This window comes from Buceros rhinoceros, unplaced genomic scaffold (assembly GCF_000710305.1).
Source record: "Buceros rhinoceros silvestris isolate BGI_N320 unplaced genomic scaffold, ASM71030v1 scaffold966, whole genome shotgun sequence".
NCBI classification, from domain to species: Eukaryota; Metazoa; Chordata; class Aves; order Bucerotiformes; family Bucerotidae; genus Buceros; species Buceros rhinoceros.
In genome coordinates, this window is record NW_010417927.1 from 19885 (window position 1) to 39078 (window position 19194).

Sequence of the window (19194 nt, forward strand, 5' to 3'; positions counted from 1 at the left end):
AGGAATGTGAAGGCATGGTGGAATTGGGGCTTAAAGAGCACTTTTCCTTGGTTTTCATGGTGCACTGACCGTATGCAATTTTCCACATGCTGGGTAATGGAAAGTTGGCCGCAGAGGAAGTCACTTTGTAAGTCAAGTTTGGGACTATAAAATCAATCACTGTTAGGTCACTAATTGCTGTGGAAGATAGGAATTTCCTATACAGTATGATAAGTTCAATGGATTTCTGGCAGCATGTGCAGTGAGCTGTGTAGCTAACAATATTCTTTCCTGGTTCTGTTGTTAACTCAGGAAAAGCATCAGGTCATTTATAGCTACGCCCAAATCACTGGTTTGTTTCTGAGTAGTAAGGGGAGGATGGGGGAGTTTGCATCCATGTAGAATCTACACGTGTTTTATGAAGTGTGTTTTCATCTTTTTGTGGCATAATAGTGAAGCTTGGCAGCCTCACGGGAATCATGAAGATTGATTGCTCTTGGTGTTAAGCATCTCACATCTCTGAGTTTATATCAACACAAGCCTTCCTCCAGTAGCAGCATCTGGCTTATTGGCAAGATCTGCGGACAGTTGTTCTGATGGCTCTGGAGATGCCTCTGGCTGTCATGTGGCTGCTGCCTTGGCTGTACTGCTTTGTTATTCTAGCTGGTCCCATTTTCATCTGTTTATTTTTTGGCTTGTGTTTGATTCTGATGAATTGCTCCTGAGACTGTGGTCTTGAATAAATCTTGCCTAACTTCCTCATGCAGGAGCTTCCATGAGATGCTGATGTTAATTTAGTTCTGTGACTATTTGCTGATTGGGACTGGAGCAACAATATCCCTGTCTGTGCCTTCTGTGCAGATTTTCTGCGTGAATCACAGCATCGGTCTTGTGAAGTAAAACACTCAGCTTTTTGAGCATACCCTGCCTAATGTGATGCTCTGAGAACAGAGCTGCAAGAGTAAATCAAATATTAGCAGTACACGGTCAGTGTTCCAGAGTTCTGGAACCAACCGCTTGGATTTCTCAAGTTGACCATTGAGAGTGAAGTTTCCGGCCCAGCTGATATAAGCTGGCACAGGAGCAAAGGACAGCTTGTGTCAGCTCTGGATTTACATCACCTTGAGTGCCATCCCTTGTCTGTTTGATTGTATGTTTTTTATCTGTATACTTTGTGCTTTAAAAACATAAACATGATTATTTCAAAAGTACTGTGGCTTTAGAAGGCGTGGGCTCAAATTAAAGTGTTTCTTAAAATACTAAAGCATCAGTTTCATTAAATAAGCCTACTGGGGTCACTGCTTCTGAAATTGGCAGAGCTGTGATGTGCAGGAGGCTGGGCAGGGTGGTTATATTCACTGGCCTTTAACTCTAATGATCTGTGGAACTGCTTCAGCACTGTCCGCAATGGGGGCTGTTTGATGAGCTGTCAGATTTTATAAGGATGTTTTATAAGGATGTTAGTGAGGCATGATTACACACAGTTTTCTGGTTTTAAACATGTGTTTACATCTGTAATAATGCTATTAAGGCAACTTGGGTGGCAGGTATTTTTTTTAGTGATTTACTCCAAATTTCACTCATTATCTACTGCCACAAAACTTTATTTTAAAATGAAGAGAGAAATTTGCACACTAAGATGTAACTTCACCCCTCACCCAGCACCTACAAGGATGCATTTTATGAAATAGAGGCAGGCTGGTGAAAGAGCTCATGGCTGATTTGAAGTTAGGAATGGGAATGCTTCAGCTTGAAGAGGGAAATACTGATTTTACATTCTGTATGAATGTTGCCGTGGATTTCCATAGGGCCCAGGTCTCACTCTGGGGCTGTAATTTCTCTTCTTAAAAGAACCCTTTCCTCCTCTGTATCTGGCCTTTTCTAGCAGGTGATGAGGCAGCTTCTTTTCCAAGGTCCCAGAACACAAAACAAAAATATCCTTTTATAAGAAATGTCACCTGAATGGAAACATAAATGTATCCTATGATTTTAGGCACTGTCGACGTTTGTGGCATTTCTGTATAAGCAACCTTAGATACCGTAGATGTTTGAGAGCCCTGTGAGTGTGACTGGTAGGATGAGCTAGAGCTTTTCATCTCTTAGTTGCTGGTTTTAATAGGGTCTGGCTTGAAGCGTTTTGAAAGTTATTGCCAGGTATTTGATGGCTTCTGTGACTCAGGAGATAAAGGCTCTTTTCTGTGTGTGAGGAGCCTGAAAGATTTGACAAAGGTTTTTTTTTCCAGCCGTCTGTGGGCATGTCTACATGTATGTGTATTCTGGGCAGATACAAGCTCACTTTGCCCATGTGTTTAATATGTTTATGTCCTGTGTCTTACTAGTTTATAAACCCTATTAACATGGCTTTCAAGATACTCTGAGCATGGGTGGAGTGGATTTTTTCTGCCTGTGGTCATAGCCACATTGATTTATGTTGGTAGAAGAGACACCTCAGGCGAAGGGAGTTGCTCGTCTTTGATTACACCAGCCCTTCGGATGAGGAGAGGTTGCACAGCTTGCAGGTTTCACAGGACCATTGCAGGGCTTCTTGCAATAAAGATTACAGGTGGATGTTAATCACAGGTCTGTTGCTGTGCTGCTCACAGGACCATGATTTGCTGGGCAGACAAAGGCAATTCTTATTTGCTGTTTGGGTTGTGTAGAAAATGTACAATGCCCTTTGGTGCCCAGTCAGGTGTTTTAAAGGTTCGAGGCTGGATACACCCTTTGTTGTTCCCAAGGCAGTATAGCCACTGAAGGGCTTGCTACAAGACTGTATAATCAAAGCACAGCAGCCAACTTGCAACAAGTGGTTTTCCTATGGGAAGCCAAAGTACTCTTATGCGAAGCAATTGATGGATCTGACATAGGAGTATTTGAAATAAGTTGTTTTGTAGATAAGGATTATCTAATACTGTTCGGTAATGGCTGTTGAAGACCAACATGATCAACAAAACTCCAAGAGTATCTTAGTGCTACTAATGATCTTGTTCTTGCTATGTTTCTACATAGTGTCTTACTATGACACCGCTACTGGTTCATGGTCAGTGATGTTGTGGTGCTAGTTGCAGAATTCATTGAAGAAGCTGTTGAAGTCTGTAAATAAATTCTAGCTGTAGAGCACACTGGTTTATTTTAAGTTTTCAGGAGCTCTTTGAGTAACTAGTCTTTATCATTCCGTGTATATATTGTAATTTGCGTGGGTATCTGGTGGAAACCATGCCTTTATTTTGTGATTATCTGTTACTCCTGAAAACCTGGTAGAAATGTCAGAAGAGCAACAAGTTTACTGAGAAGATTTTTTTGAAGATGCTGTGAAATATGTTGATGGCAGAGCCTCTAGAAAAATCTGGACAGATAAGCCTGCAGATAGTTATGGATTCATCTTTCTCATGCCATCCTGTTACAGAAATTTCTGTTGTACCATCAGCAACCCTGAGATGTCTCCCATTTGTAATCTGGAATGGCTGGTTTGTATTCCTTTATAAGCTCCTCTTATTGGGCTTTGCAATGAGTTTTTTTTTGAACCTTTGCAAGGAGATAATCTAGTTACTGTAATGCAGCTAGTACTCCCTGGTGGGTTGGTGGTTTGTTATTGTTGTTGTGTGGGGTTTTTTTGTTTTTTCTTCTCTCCTCCCACTCCAATTCTCATTTCTGAGGTTTTAATCAATCTTGATTATTAAGTTTATTTCCAGAATGTTATGGACAGATAGGAGCAGTTGGACTTCGACCATCTAATTTAGCCATCTCATCTGGATTCCTTAAATTATCCCCTGAACCTATAGGGAATGAAATACAACAATTCTGTACTTTTTATCTGTAAGGGTAGATTGAAAGTGAGATATATATGAAGTACAGTTAATGATAAAGAATGTTTTGGGTATCATGGCGGTGGGCTGTGTGTATTTGGCAAAAGAATAATTATTCAGTGTGATACACAAGGTTACAACTAGGACAACAGGCGTGGAATTAATATAGGAATGATAAAAGTTGGAAAACTTGCAGTGAGCAAGATAGTGTATGTTACGGAACAGTCATCTAAGGAGAGTAGTGTTTTGAATTCTGTATTCTTGTCTGTCTGTGGCACTTGAACTCAAGAAGTCTGTCTACAGATGTGTAACTCATCTTTTAAAACTAGGATCGTAAGAATGTAGGTCTAGAAAATGATCTTCCAATCTTTAAAAATTACTCCAGCTTTCTCCACTGAAGTGGGATCCCCTGTCTCTTGCCCACGTCCCATAGATGTTTCTCTTCTGCTCTTCAGAACCTGTCATGAAGGAATGAGATTTCTCAGCATCATTCTGTAGCACTTGCCAGTGTTCACTCACCTTCAACAGTTTCTCTTAAGGAGTCTTTGCTGAAAAGTACCACAATTTCTTATTTTCCCTTCCTGAGTGGATATGGAAAGTAATTGGAAAAAAGTCTATTTGTAACTACTTTTTGTGTACTGGAGTCCTCTGCTCAGTTTCCTTTCTTCTAAACTAAATAAGCCACACTCCTTTGAACTTCCCACAACGTTCTTGTTTTCTAAACCTATAGACACTCCTCAAACGGTCTATCTCCATCTACTGTTTATATGGCTGAGATCGTACTTCACCCTAATGAGATTCCATAGGAGAATGATCAGATATCATATAATGATTTATTCTTTGGCCAGTGTCGCCCACTTGCAGATGTCCCTTAGGATCTGCATATTTTTTTTTCTTTATAATACAAGCTGGGGCCAGCAGAATGAGGTCAATTGCTTCTATGCACCAGCATCTTAACTGAAACGAGGGGATAACCGTGGACCTTACTTCCGTCCAAGCCCAGATACACTGGAGGCACCAGGACTCCACTTTCCAACGGATAGCTGGAGGCAAATTTGTCAATTTACTTCTTGAAGTTCCTCTGCTGAAGAGTGGTATTAAAAAAAGCCACCCAATAATCTGCTTTACAGAACTGCTGTTAATGAACAGATTGGAGAGGGAGGTGGTGTCTCTCATGTGTGTCACCTAGTAAGCAAAGGAACTAGAGCAGATTCTTCAGGCAGTCTGTGGCCTGCTTGTGGTTGAGAAGTTAGAAATACACCTCATCACTTCTTTTCTATTCATTCCTGCTTTGAGTTTCCCCCCCGCCCTTGATTAAGTCTAAGCAAGGGGAAAAAGGACAAGCTCTAACCCACTAGAGTGCTGCTTAAATTCAGATGTAAAACCAACATTTTTCAACCAACAAGTTGGTTTTTGGTGAAGCAGTTAAACTGAGGCAGTGGCACTTTAATTAAGATGAATAATAAACATAATCCGCTGTGTTTCTGGAGATAGACTGCCTGGTGTGCAAACTGTGCACCATGTGCAGTAATTTGTGGCTTGCAAGCAGAGTGCACAATGGGCAGCCTTTCGGTTGTGAAAGCTAAATCGTTTCTGTACGGTCCTCAAGTATTCATTTACCAAACAAATAATTGATAAAATGAGCAAGTGAAAGAGACACTAAGAGGGTATGATCCAATGCCAGGCACTGGTTTTCATAGTTGATTTTAAACCTACATTATGCTAATGATGTTCATTTGGAAAATGTGTCCACTCCCTAACTTCTGCCACTGAGTCTTCTTTTAATTGGATTCAGATGGTTGGACTGAAACAGTTGTAGGGTTTGGATACAGAAGTCCTGAGTGCTCCAAGCACTTTTTTTTCCTATCCAGTTTCTCTAAGCCAGAGTTGCTTTCATTGTGGCTGGTGTCCAAACGTTCTTGAACTGCCTCATTAAAGGTCTGTCTGATACAAATGGGCACAGTTCTACGGGGACGAATGCAGTTATGATCACTTAAACAGACTGAAGATCTCATCTGGGGCATGATTCCTCTCCTAGTCCGTTGGGCGGTCTGGGCTGGGTTGCTGGTTTCTGGCCAGCGTTCATCAGTGAAAGAGTCCATTTTGCAAGGCTTAACATTGCAGTTTGTCATTCTGAAAATATGGGCTGTTGCCTAAGTAATTGTTATAGTGGAATCAGCCTTTTGTTTCCAATCAAATGATACGAAGAGTTGATATTTCTGAGGCATTTTGACAAGGCAACATGATTTCTGTGTAGCGGTGCTGCGCTCTGATTTTCAACTCTATGCTGGAATTCAGAGCTACCTGATTATCTGGGCAGCCTGGCTGAACTTGAACTGTATGTGGAACAGGTAGCATTCAGTGTGATGAACAACTGCTCTCTGATACCTTCAAAACTTCTCATGAGCACTCAGTTTGCTTTTAAGAGGAAAGAGAAGGTGTGACTATAGAAACTCTGCATGTTAGATTGCATAGTGTGATTTACCATGCTTATAGGCTAACCAAAATTTACTCTCTGGTTTCAAGAAAGAAGTAATTAAGGATGGATGGAAAACTATTTATCTTTTAAATAAAACTGTCTAATTTCTTTCAAAATTCATTTCTGAAATAATTTATCCGAGGGGCTATTTCTGAGAGTAATAGTCAAACAAAGGCTTTCCAGACACCAAAGTGGTGTTGGACTATTTTCTGAAACACTTGCTGCAGTTTAAGATGATAATACTTTGATGAAGGCTTAAAAAAATAAGAAAGAAAGAAAAATAAGTCACAGTGGTTTTTGGAAGATGGTGTTTTCATATGAACAAAATCAGTGCTGAATTGCACTGTGAAGTTACAGTAAGCCGCAGACCCAAGAGGGAAAATTAAAGGATTACTTAAAACCAACAATAAACATGCAAATTAAAAGTCATCATTTCTAAGTGAAGTCATACACTATTAAAAATAAGCACAAAATTACACACTAGTTTGGATGTGTAGTTTATAGAATACACCAAATGTTAAAATTGAATGAAATTAAGAAAAACATTTTCCAAAGGCAAGTAAAATATCTGCTTAATTAGATCATAAAAAAAGGAGATTAAAAGTAATATTTTGTGATACAGTAATTACTGTTTTTCAGAAGTAGTCAGGTTCCTGTGTGATCTAAATTTAACTGTGATAGCAGATCTCTTTGGGGTCTTTTGTTTAGTTTGTGTCTTTAATTATTTTAAATCGCAACCACTACCTTTATTTGGTTTTCTTTGCACTGAACACGGTGCATGGCTGTTTGCTCCAATGCTCCGCCAGCTCATGAACGCAAGTCTGGGAGATCAGCTCCTACCCTCTGGTTCTGTGAGGTTAAAAGCCAAATCATTGCAGGGGACTATACAGCAAGATAACAGGAAAGGCAGCTGAAACCATTGGGAGGTGAGTTGAGGTGCTGATGGGAGCCTGAGATGTAAATAAACCAGATTGCTCTCATTTCCTCTTTCCACTGTATTATGCATTCCAATAGCACTATTCATCTTTATGACAGACACCTATTGCTTTAACTTTACTGCGGGCCACTGAAGTACATTAAAGTGGGCAGGAAATGGAAATAAATAGAGTTCAGTGCAGGCTGCAGAATAACTAAACATGCCGCAGTCCTTTTTAGTGTGGGGTCATGCGTTTTTTAGCAGATTTATTGAATTGCTTGACTTTTGTTAGAAAGATGGGAGCTGTTTAAAAGAGATGCAGTATACTTATTTTATAAGTAAGAAAATATGCTTGGATTTTTTTTTTTCCCCAAACTCTTTGGGATGCCGAAGATGAGAAGAGATTTGGTTCTGTATCAGCTGGGTAGAGTCAGTGGCATTCGTCTGTGTGCAGTCCCTGAGGTTGCGGTTAGAAACAGAAAAATGGGATGGGAGGTTTGGAGAAGTCCTGCTAGCAGACAGTGTGGGAGAACCACAGTCCATTGGCTTAAATTAATCTTCTGCCTAAACATAGTGAGATGTTCAGGTAGAGAGGCCGGCTGGAATCTGGCCTTAAAAATGCATCTGTTTGTTTCAATGTTTGTGCATTTTGCTCACTTTGGCAACGCAGCTTGCTCTCCTGCTTATTCAGAGGGCTGTTTTCAAGGACAGCAAAGTTCCAGATACCCTTAACCCTCAGGAGATGGGACTTGTGGTGAATTCTGTTTTTGTGAAAGCTTTGTGTGTTTGTTTTTCCTTGATTGTTTACCTTCTGATAAGATGAGGTCAGTAAATGAATGAATTCACAACATGAGTTACTTGAAGACTTACAGCTCGTATTTTCACTCCCTTGAGACAGTCAGTTGCTTGGAAACTTTTTTTTTTAGATAACTATTAGCACTGCTTTTTTTCCTCGATTAAATTGAGCAGTCCCTGGTTTTGCTGAGTATAGTGTTCTCTTTTTTTGTCTCTCTTTCTGACAATGACTGCTATATAGTTGAAAGTAAGCATCACCCTTCCAAGTATTTGTCAATATAGGAAATAGTAGAGGATATTTCACAATGTCATGGAAGATAAAAATTAATTTGTAAGCAGCACAGCAGAAATTTGGAAAGACAATTAAGACAAAATCATTGATTCTGTTGTACTGGGAAAGTACATTCCTTTCTCCCAAAACATCCTTTAAAAATGTTGACCTAGGTCTGTATTTCAGTATACATTTCAGTGATTCTTCTTTCTTTTTAATTATATCAAGAATTCAGTTTAATTCAGGGTACTGCTCCAGATACACTTGTGTTGCAGAAAGTAGTGCCACGCAGAATTGCAGGTGATTACCGAGGACGGTTGTTGGCAATTTGACTTTTCATCATTTGTTCGTCATCGTTTGTTCGCACTCTGTGGATAGTTCCTGGCTGAAAGGATTAGGTTACAGATGGGTGTGTATTACTTCAGGGACTTCTTAAGTGAGAATCCAGATGCTTTTCTGTGTCCTCTTGCTTAGCTTGGGAGTCACAAGTCAGGAGCTGCAGGTAAGATTTGAAGCTTGTACCTTTGATTCTCTTTTGCAATGGAAAAGTTCTCTATTACTCCTTGATAACGAAACAAACGATCTAACTGCAAAGTTTAAAACTTTGGGAAAATTACAGATTGAGCTAAAATTTCAAAAGAATCTAGTTTTTTAATTGTAATATCACTGACAGACTGCTTCAGGCTTTCAAGAGAGTTTAGCTCCAGCAAAGTCATTTGGTGTTGCATGCTTTGAAAGATTTTGCTATGATTTTGGTGACTAAGCTGTAGTGGGGCTTTTCAGAGCCGTTGGCTTTTGGCCACATCCCAGTTGCTCAGAGTATGTCTGTAGTTTCAAGGGCAGGGGTCTCAGGCTGTCGTATTTTACAGTTGTGAGGTGTGTGCTGGACGCTCAGCACATCGGTGTTAACCTGCATGGCTGAAACCCTGCTTAGTCCTTGTTGGATTTCTCGGGGAGGCAGCAGCAGTGGAGGTATACACCAGCGAGGGAAGCGTGAATTAAAATGTCTCTCTCTTTCTTTCTGTTGTGTGTGGCTGGATGTATTTTCAAATCTGAGCTGTTTTCCCTACTCCTGGTTTCAGACAGAAAGCCTGAAGGCAAACTGCAGGCTAAATGCAGCCAGTCTTGAACCAAACGGGTGTTCTGCCATGTGTTCCAACAGGAGCACCATTCCTGTTTCCCAAGTTTACCATCCTGCCCGATTGAGCTTGGAAGGACTTGCAGAGCACGTGCATGTGCGCTTCCTTGCGTGGGTAACTTGCACGTGTTTTTAATCTCCCAGCAGTAGTTTGCAGGCTTGCTTGTGCCGGTAAAGCCCACTTGCTGAAAAACAGTGGTATATTCAGGCATTTCAGAAAACTCTTGCTCGTAAGTACATGTAATTTTCTCGTGCCTCGACCTCACTTGGGGCTGCTGGACTCCCCAGGGCAGTTGACCCTAGTAGGACCATTTGTTTTACCCTTCTTACATTATGTGATGTTCGGATATCTAAAATTTGTGTGCAGAAGTTAGCAAGCTGAGACTGAAATGAGGGTTTTGGTTTCTGTTGTGGGAGGGGAAGCTGTGAATGTAACAGTATTTTGCTTATTCTGCTCGTTCAGAAGGTAAGAACAGCAGGTGTGACAAAGTGTAGTTTATTTATGCTGTGCAGGAATAAAGTACTCATCTCCTTTGTAGCACAGCAGACTAAATTGCTTTTGGGGCACTGTTTGGAAGAGAGGTTCGTGTGTTTAATTTTTGTGCCAGTCCCCTCCAGGGACTTGCAGACCCCCTTTGTCTGGCTTGCCTCTCTGCCGGCAGAGCTGTAACGAGGATGGCTGTAACTGCTTCCCCCCTCCCATGTGTGCCTCTGACACATTTGGTCGCTCAAGTTTTATTTCTTCCCTCTATAAAACGAGAGAGTGTAACTTCCACTCCAGCCTTGTTAGGGCATGAGCTGCTGAAGCAGGGGCTCCCCGGGACCAGGCATTGTCACTGGGTAGTAAAACCTCTTTAATGGGGCTGGCTTAACTTTTAAGTTATGGTTAATGTTTTTAACAGTAACTTGTGTTTCCTCTGCCCTTCACGCCCAACCATTAGCCAGGTGTTTTTGTTGCACGGAGTGGAAAAATAAAAGTAATCTAACTGTACAGCTGGGTTCTCGGTGAGGTGGTGGAGGAGGATGCTGCAGAGGCAAACTGGGGATCACAGAGACTGGACAGAGTGAGTTAAAAGGCTTGTAAATGCTTGGGAAAATACAAGCACTGGAAATTAAATGGCTTGTCTTTTTTTTTTTCCCCTATAAATAAATTAGAAGGTTTAAATTTGGCATACCTTGTGCTTATATGGTTTGCTCTGTGTAATTTTTGAACTAAATACTTTTTTTAAAATTTTTTTGTTCCTCCCTTTAATACGGCATCCACTCGATTTCCTTGTAACTGCAAGACGGGCCTGACTGATCTGCCTTACACTGTAAACTGTGTTTATGGAACTAGAATTGGGGTCATTAATTTTCTTTACATCAAAAGAAGTAATTTCTTTTAAATGAGGAGCCTGTTTCACCTAGTAATTCGCTTTAACTGCTTATTTGAAACTTTTGACATTTGATAGCAATTTAAACATTGCCAGATGAGGCTCACGCAGTCGGGACCTGCAGGTGCTTCCTCGTGTGCCCAACTTGGATCAAAGGAGCGGGCGCTGGGATGTGCCTGGCTGCAGACGGGGCACCCGGCGCTGGAAGATGCTGTTTGCTGGGGCTGTTTGAATAGATGCTGTGTGTCAGCCTCAGCAAGAATTTGCTCAGAGGGCTCTCCCTTGGAAAGGTTTCTGGAGAGCGAGGTGCTGTTTGTTTTTCTTGGGAGATAGACTGAGTGGCCTTTGTTTTGCCTGAGGCTCAGTAGTGCTTGCAGCACTGAGTCTGCGTGTTTTAAAGTCAAACCAATAGCACTTTCTGCTGAAGGGTTAGAAGAAAGTTTCTAAAATATTAATTACTTTTTTCCCTGACTAATATCTGTTAATTTAGTATTACTGTCTTCTGGGAGGTTTGGAGGGGAAGAATTTTCTTGCTCATGAGTGTAGGCAAATAGTGCAACTTCAAAGGCACTTTTACCAAGATCTAAACCTCAATAAAGAGACAAAAATGAAACAGTGTCTTTCACATGATTTCGTAATCTGTTTCACTAATGTGAATGCAAATTATTGTTCACTCATCAGCAGCAGTAGCTTTCCTTACCCCGAGATGTATTTTTTTAAGTCAGTAAATAATAATTCAGATCATTGTGGAAAGAGCAACTTTTTTAAATGGCTTTTGGCTGCGGAATGGTGCGATGCTAGATATACTCGCAGTGTATCGGACTGTACTGTGTGTTGTGAGATAGATTAAAAACTGTTGCAGGAGTAGTCCAGCAGCTGAAGATGAGATGAATTCCGTGCTGCTGCAGAAGTTAGGCAGTGTTCTAGGGCTTTCTGAATTCAGAGCAAAGGGAAATAGCCCAGTTGAAAGAGAATGAGCAAAGCCAAAGAACCAGTGCCAAGACTTCTTGAAAGAGTTTTATTGATGTGTGTTGTAATTAAAACCAGAATTAGTTAGTTTTCTAATAGAACGTTCATTTCCTAGAGAGCAATTGCAGCTTGGCATAAAGTAATGCATTTTTAAAAATGAATAATGATCTGGGGATACCCTGAGCACATGTTGGATGTCTGACTTACTAGCTTTGTGTGCCCTCATTATTAACAAGCAAATTAAATATTTTCACTTAAAATAATTATACAAATAAACCTTTGGCTGTGCTGTGATTTCATTAAAACCTTAATTGTTTAGAGAGCTCAACGAGAGTGTGTGAAGTTGGTTCTGTTTTACTGCATGGCATCAGTCTTGATAGCAGATTTACAGCAGGGCTGGTTTTAATCTTTTGACTAATTTTACAGTAGCAGGCTTGGGATGGGAAGTGTTTGTGTGTTTCAGGAGGTAGGTAATTCTATCTCTGAACTAGAAACACAGAGCTGAGTTTTAAAATGTCTGGGCAACCTTAAAATGAACTAGCAAGTGGAAGGGGAGGAAAAAGTGCTCTGTGGAAAGAAAATAGGTGTTGCTTTTAAATCAGCTTTGTGTGCACATTGTCACACCTTCACACATGGTTGTAGGCTCGAATCTATTTCTCATCAAAGCAACTGTAGCGTACAGGAATATTGTAACCATCTGGGTTGCAAAGATCAGAAATAACCGGTCCTTAGCTAGCAGAGGAGCCCGCTGTGGGCAGCACCATGTAAACTGTTTTTTATGCCACTTGATTAATTACTTCTGAGGGTGAGGACAATGAAACATTTACCAGGTCAAGCACTAATTTTTAAAAAATACTTTAAAGTCTAATTTTCCTGGATTTAAGATGGTGGTGTGCCTTTGAAACACATTGTGATATTTGCAGGTTCAGCATCTCAACTAACATTATTCCTGAGCAAGGGAAACACAGGCACATTAGATGTCTCCAAAGGAGAGTTAATTAGAAGAATGAGTAGTTATGAAGTACACCACTGCTCCACTGTTTAATTCTGATGATAATTTTCATGCTGGGTCTCATACAAATGAATTCACATACGGCTTATTAATCTACCGTGTCCTGTGAGTCTTTTAGGGTGTTTTGGGGGGAAAAAGCTTGAGAGTTAACAGAATAGATTTAAAGTACTTCCATGGGTGGAGAGAAAATCAGAGAACGTTTGTCTCTTTCTTTCTTTTTATCTTTCTGCATTGTTTTAACTTGATATATTTTTTCTGCCTTTCCCGACTTCTTTAGGACCCACGATTATCAGCTTTAATTTTTGACAAGCTTCAAGTGCCTGACTATTTACAGAAAAACAGGAATGAAGGAGAGAGCAGATGCGAAACTTGTGCCACTCACTTGAATCAGCTGAAGCAGGAAGCCATTCAGATGATGCACACCCTCAATCAAGCCAGCTACCCAGAAATGCCCGACCTCCCGCCCGGTGCCGGGGCAGTGACCAGCATGGTACCCAGGATGGTCACTGTCCCTTCCCAGAGGGACCTGCCGCTCATTACTGGGCAGGTGACCAGGCAGCCTGGAAAGTCGCCGAGTATCTTCTCTGGAGTGGAGAGGAAAAAAGGACTTGGGTGGTCTCAAGGCACAGGCAGTTTTCCGAACTCCAGTGTTCAAGTCACGGTGGCCCCCAGCGGTCTCAGCAGCGCTTTGAGCTCTGTCACCATTCAAGCTCAGCAGTACCTCGAGGGCATGTGGAGTATCTCCAGGGTGAACAGCTTCCTGCCTCAGGCTTGTCTAGTAAGTAGTCTAGTAGTAAGATAATGAAGATGCTTTGTGTTATGTTTACATGTGTCTGGATATACAGAGAAAGCTAAAATTTCAGATGTATACATATTTATCTAAGAGGGGATCAGCTAATGGTAAACTAGATGATGTTTCAAGAGCTGAAAAAGAGCTTTGGATGATGTTCTGTCAGATGTCGCAAGGAATTTGCTTTCTTATCTCATATGGTGAGATCCTTTCCTCAGATATTTTTGCACCTATTTTTAGCTACATGTATGCAGGTGATGTTATTTGGTTGTCACATACCTGGTGGTCCTGTTAGAAAAACATAAAAGGCCAAGTTTGTCACATATGAAAATCTGGGAGCTTCGTGGGATTATATCAAAGATCAACTTGACCCTCAAGCTGAGCTTCTAGGGCTGTGCTCAGTTCAGCAAATGCTTTTGACAGACTGTGAGAGCGAGCCTTAATCTTCAGGTTAGATAGATGTGCTGCAAAACAGTTTGCTGTAAAGGAGGGTGTTCAGAAAGTGGCTTCAGAACCACGTGCCTGTAAATGTCGTTGCACTTGGGTTTTAAGTATTGATGTTGATTTCCTGTATTCTGTGTGTATTTTAAGAACTCTTGTGGGAAATGAAGAAGCTTTATAGAGGCGCATGTTACCTTTAAAAGCAAGTTCATTACAGATTTGTGACTATCTATGGAATTGTGCTAAGAAGGAGGATACGTTGACTGATTCTGACTAAGATTTATTCCTAAACTATTTTCACGTGGTAGTGAACAGGGGAGTAATGATGAAATGTGTACAAACAGAAGTCATGGTTTTAACTTAAAGATGTAGCAGATCTTTTAGGACAAGGTATGTTGGTGCCAGACAGCTTTAAATTTAACATAATGCCTTATGCACTGTTGTATATAAACACTACCTAATATCGCGTGGGAGCTTCAGCTGGTTGAGCTCCAAGATCATCAGAGATAAATATTTAAGAGTTCTGCTGTGTAGCATTACTTTTACAGGGCAGCTGTTGTGTTTCCTTTCAGAAAAGGCTTGGAGACCTGATTCCCTCCCATACTTCTCTCTCACATGGAAATTTGTGACTGCATATACATCCCACCTTTGAGGGGTCCCCATTTAAATCCAGTGAATCTCCACTGATGTCAGATACCTCTCTGATGATTTTGCACTGAGGGAAGGGAAAAATCTGGCCCGTTCAGCTCTTCATGGTTTATGGGGAACTGCTGCTCTGAGTGCTTTTCTCTAAAATGCTGCTCCATGTGTTAGGGACCAGTTTGGCCAGTGTAAGGTATATGATGTTACCTTTTGTCTTTTAAATTCTGTGTATATCACAGAAGTGTAGGAAAAAAATTGGAAAGCTACTGGGTTAAGAAGCCTGCACTCTAAAAGCAGAAGTATTTCCATTTCTCTGCTCATTTCATGTTTGCCCTTATTCTTGTCTTAAATAATTCACTAACAGCCAGCTCCAGATTTCCTCCTGCTTAACTATGCTGACTGATAGATGTGGTTTTCCCTAACCACTGCGTTATTCCAAGATAAAACTGAGTTGCCTCATTTAACCCCTGTGAAGGGAAAATGCATATAATGCCAGAGAGCTTAAGTGTGATCTAGAAATGTGCAAAGAAACTCAGTGGCCTGGAAAATAGTGACCTTTAATGAAAGGACCGACACTGTTACACTGTGAGTGTTGGAGGCTGCTTGGATGTGATCCAGTCACCTGCAAGGACAGTTTAGATTTAGAAGCTAGGCTTCAGTTGTGTTCTTGCGCGCTCTCTCTCTCTCTTTTTTTAATTCTTAATTCATTTTAATTAGTTTAAGCCCACGTGTAATTACTGAAGACTCTGTTTGTCTCTTCCCAGATTGTGCTTTCTGTGTCTGTCTGAATTCTCCTACTGCCTTCTGTACTAAGAGCCTTGAGTCTGATGAAGCTGTTAGGGTGGGTGAGGCAGAAAGTGCTTCCCCTACACTTTTCCTGCAAAAGGAATCACAGATGTTGAAGAAAATAGGATTGGAGGGATTCCAGCCATCAGCTAGTATAGCCCTTAGTGGGACAGCATCCACAGCAGAATGCTCTTGTCCAATGCTCATCTTGCCTCATCTTATTTTGCAAAGACTGGGGTTCCCCAGCTCCTACTGATAGTCAGGGCTGAACTTCTTTTCCTATTAAAAAAGTTTACTTGTGTGGGTTTTTTTTGTTGTTTTTTTTTTTTTTTTTTAAACCTGGTTAGAGAGATGATTTTGGCTATTCTTCCTGAAGCTGGAGACAGGGTTTAGTTTTAAGAGTGACCCAGGAGAGAGCTGTGGTTATACATACTTTGGTCTGTCTTTGGTAACCTTTCCCATAATCTTGTGGGGCAAAGCTGTTCTGGGTAGGGGAATTCTAAAGCAAGAAGAACTGCAGCAGGAAGGGCAGTATTGAGTGTAATATTTATTATCTGTGATGTGACGAAGGCATAATGGAGTCTTCAGCCCCCATTTAGGCAAGGTACTGCACAAATGCACAAGAAAAAGGTGGCCCTTTTCCTAGGTTTTCCTTGGTTGTGATATGAATTATTCTGACGACTCTGTAAATATCCTTATTTCACTGGGAATCTCTACTTCTGCCTTGTTTTCTTACCAAAGGGGGTTCTTGAAACAGGTGTGAACTCCCTTGTAGGTCACTGTTAGCCAAACGCCTTACCTCTACGTAATTGAACTCAGTGCTGCATATGATTAATTTTCCAAGGATGGGGAGATGGACACAAGTGAAGTCTGGGGTTCATCTCAGCTATTTTTAGCTGCCCAAAAGATGGGTGTTTATTCTAAGCTAATTAATGAATCTTCCTTTGTAGTTGTGGGGGAGCAATGGGCACTTTGGATGGTGCTTTGTCCTCCTCATTTTGGATGTCTGTCTTGGCTTGCTTTGCCTTGTCCGCCAAAGGCACCTGTGGCTTTCTGCTGGTGCGGGCAGAGCCCAGTGGGTGATGCAGAGCAAACTCTTGCATGGGTGGCTGATGTGGGGTGCTGTGTGCCCAGCGCCTTGTGGACGTGAAAATACACCACAGAGTATGGCTGCCAAACCTCAGGAGACCTTGTATTTACAAACATTTCTCCTGGATCTATATATATTTTTTTTATGGTTAGTTTTAATAGTGGCAGTAGTGGAACAGTCTGCAGAGAGGAAAAAAAATGACTTGATTTCTGCTCTTCCTATCTCCCCCCGCCCCCAAACTTGCATGTATTACCTCGTAACGTCACTTACGGTTGCAAAAACACTTCTGGGCTGAATGTTGGGGGTCAGGAGTGCAGGACATCATAAATTTTTAATATATGTTTGGAGTTCAAGTGTGAAAATCCATTATATAGATTATAAATTTTTTTAACAGGAATGTGTCGTCAAAGCATAGTGTGGGTGCTGTTCAAACCGAAATAATAACCAGGGACTTTGGGAGCTGTGAAAGGGAACAGTAATTAAGGATCTGGAGGAAGGTCCGGGGAGGGGAAGACTAGGATTGCAACCAAGGTGCAAAAGGTGAAGATGTAATCAACTGCTTTACCCAAGTGGCCTGTTGTAAAAAATTACAAAAAATAATCACCAGTAGCGGTGATGAGTAGTCTGACCAGACAGCGAGGACTGTGGAGGGAACGGAGCTGCTATTAACTCTGGGTAAGACAGCTGATTGGTAGTGGATGGCTGACAACTTTCATAAGTAGTTTTACATTGATGTTTTTAATTCTGGACCTGACAAGTGAATATAAGTTTACTACTCAGATGAAAAAAAATCCGTGTGAGCAGTGCTCAGCGTTGCCACTCAGTTTAACACAGAAGCAGAGGAGCAAGGGGAGTTCAGACTTCCTAGATATGTTGGAATCTGAGGTAGGAGAGATGTAGAACATTAAAACCACTGAAAATACTTGGTACACCTGTTAGAAGTATTTGCACATAGTGTGGAAAAAAGAGGTTTTACTGTATGCTTTCAAATGATGGTGTTATAAGTATTCCATGTTAGGCACCGCACAGAAGTGGTTAAGTGGCCACACCATGTGCTATAAAGACGTCACAGTGAAATAGAGTTTTGCTAATCGCCTTTTCTTCCATCTTATGCAGAATTAAATCCTTGTCACACTGTATTTCTAATTTCGATGTGTACGATTGGTACTGGGTAAGGCTGAATATTGTGGCTCCTTGAATCTTTACCAGTTTCTAAGTTGCTTTAAAAAGTATATTTAAAAATGCACCATTATGAAATTGGTGAAAATTGAAAGGGACATAAGTAAAGCTTTCAAAACATATGTATAGAAAATTGTAAAATCATCAAAAGTCCATTGCATGTCCTTGAGGGTATTCATCGAAGTTAGGTGTAAGTTTATGGCCTGGTTCAGTTATTTTAGTCACAATTCAAGCTTTCCCGTAGTTCCTAGGAGTAAGTCTTCTGCTTACCTTACTCTAAGAGGGTAGTTCAGCCTCGGTTTGACTTTCCTTGAATCCTCTTTGTTTATAGCAATGGTGACTTACATTTTGCTCAGAAGATGCAATAAAAAGCTGACTCTGGAAAACAGAAGAATGACAAGATTTACTTCCCAGCATTTACTTTTTTACTTTGAATGTCATACCACATGGATTTTTAAATTAATTTTTAAAATCCTTCTTGATAGCTTTCTCAGTGACCTTTTGTTAATACAGTGCATGAAATATATTTTGAAATGAAACAATATATTGCTTCGACCATAAATCTTGTCTGTGAGACATCTGGATGACTTTGAGCTTTGGGACATTTCTCAGGCTCCATATACAGTATATAACAACTTGGTTCGGCAGAATTCAGTAGCAAGGCCCAGGCAGGTGTTAGGGCCAGGGCTGCATACAGGCTTTTCTGTTTTCCCTTCAGCTTTAGTGGTGTTACTGCTCTTGTAGAGGAAGTACATAAAGGAGAGGGGGTGGCAAAATAACATAATCTTCAAAGTTAGTGCTGGTCATTCTCTGTAACAAGTCTGAACAGCAGGAGGAAACCTTTTGATCCAAGTTACTAAATGCTTTCTCATACTAACCTAATTTATAGCCCCCGTGGAAGAGACCTTTCCTGAGGCTGTTTTATCTCAGCTGAGTGGTAATGCCTTGCATTGCACTTTGCTGCCTTAGCCAATACAGAGGGAGGGGTGTGATGTGGGAGGATGACGCTGCTACCAGCACCGTGCGTTCGTTCAGAGTCAGCGAGACCCTGCCCCTGCAGCTTCTGTTTTGTGGAGATGCTCAGGTCTTTGTGGTCTCTCTTTCTCAATTGCCCCCACTGCGGGATGCTGAAGGTGAAAATGAAGTTACTTTTTAATGTATTCCCAGGTATCAGAGTGATGTGGGAAAAATGTTAAGATTTGTCAGAAAGGGTATTGGCTACAAGATGGCAATGAGTGTTTTCTTAGGCGGGGATGTGGATTGCATGTCTTTATAGTGTGTATTTGACACTCCTGCCATAGTATTGGTTTTACAGTTGTGGGACAGGCAACTATTCGCAGGACTCAGCCCCTCTTGTGGCTCAAATTACCACCTGAGAACAGTTCTTTTGATCCTTCACCCCTCGAGGCTAAGCAGTTGTTATTACAGCTCTCACAGGGAAACAAGTCCGTACTCGCCTTTGTTGACGATAGAAGTCAACAAGCAATAATGAAGAATGTTGGCCCAGACTTCACCTGTACTCATCAGA

The 19194-nt window shown here is 41.1% G+C and overlaps 1 protein-coding gene across 1 annotated transcript in view; it reads left to right on the forward strand.

Moving 5' to 3' along the window:
• Window positions 1-13015: 13015 nt before the first annotated feature.
• KIF26A (kinesin family member 26A) overlaps window positions 13016-19194 on the forward strand; it is a gene marked incomplete at its 5' end in the record, with an annotated part of 64452 nt that continues 58273 nt past the window's right edge. Inside the window, one exon of the mRNA XM_010138323.1 lies at window positions 13016-13516. Coding sequence (XP_010136625.1) covers window positions 13016-13516 — 501 coding nt within the window. The remainder of the gene's footprint in view (window positions 13517-19194) is intronic.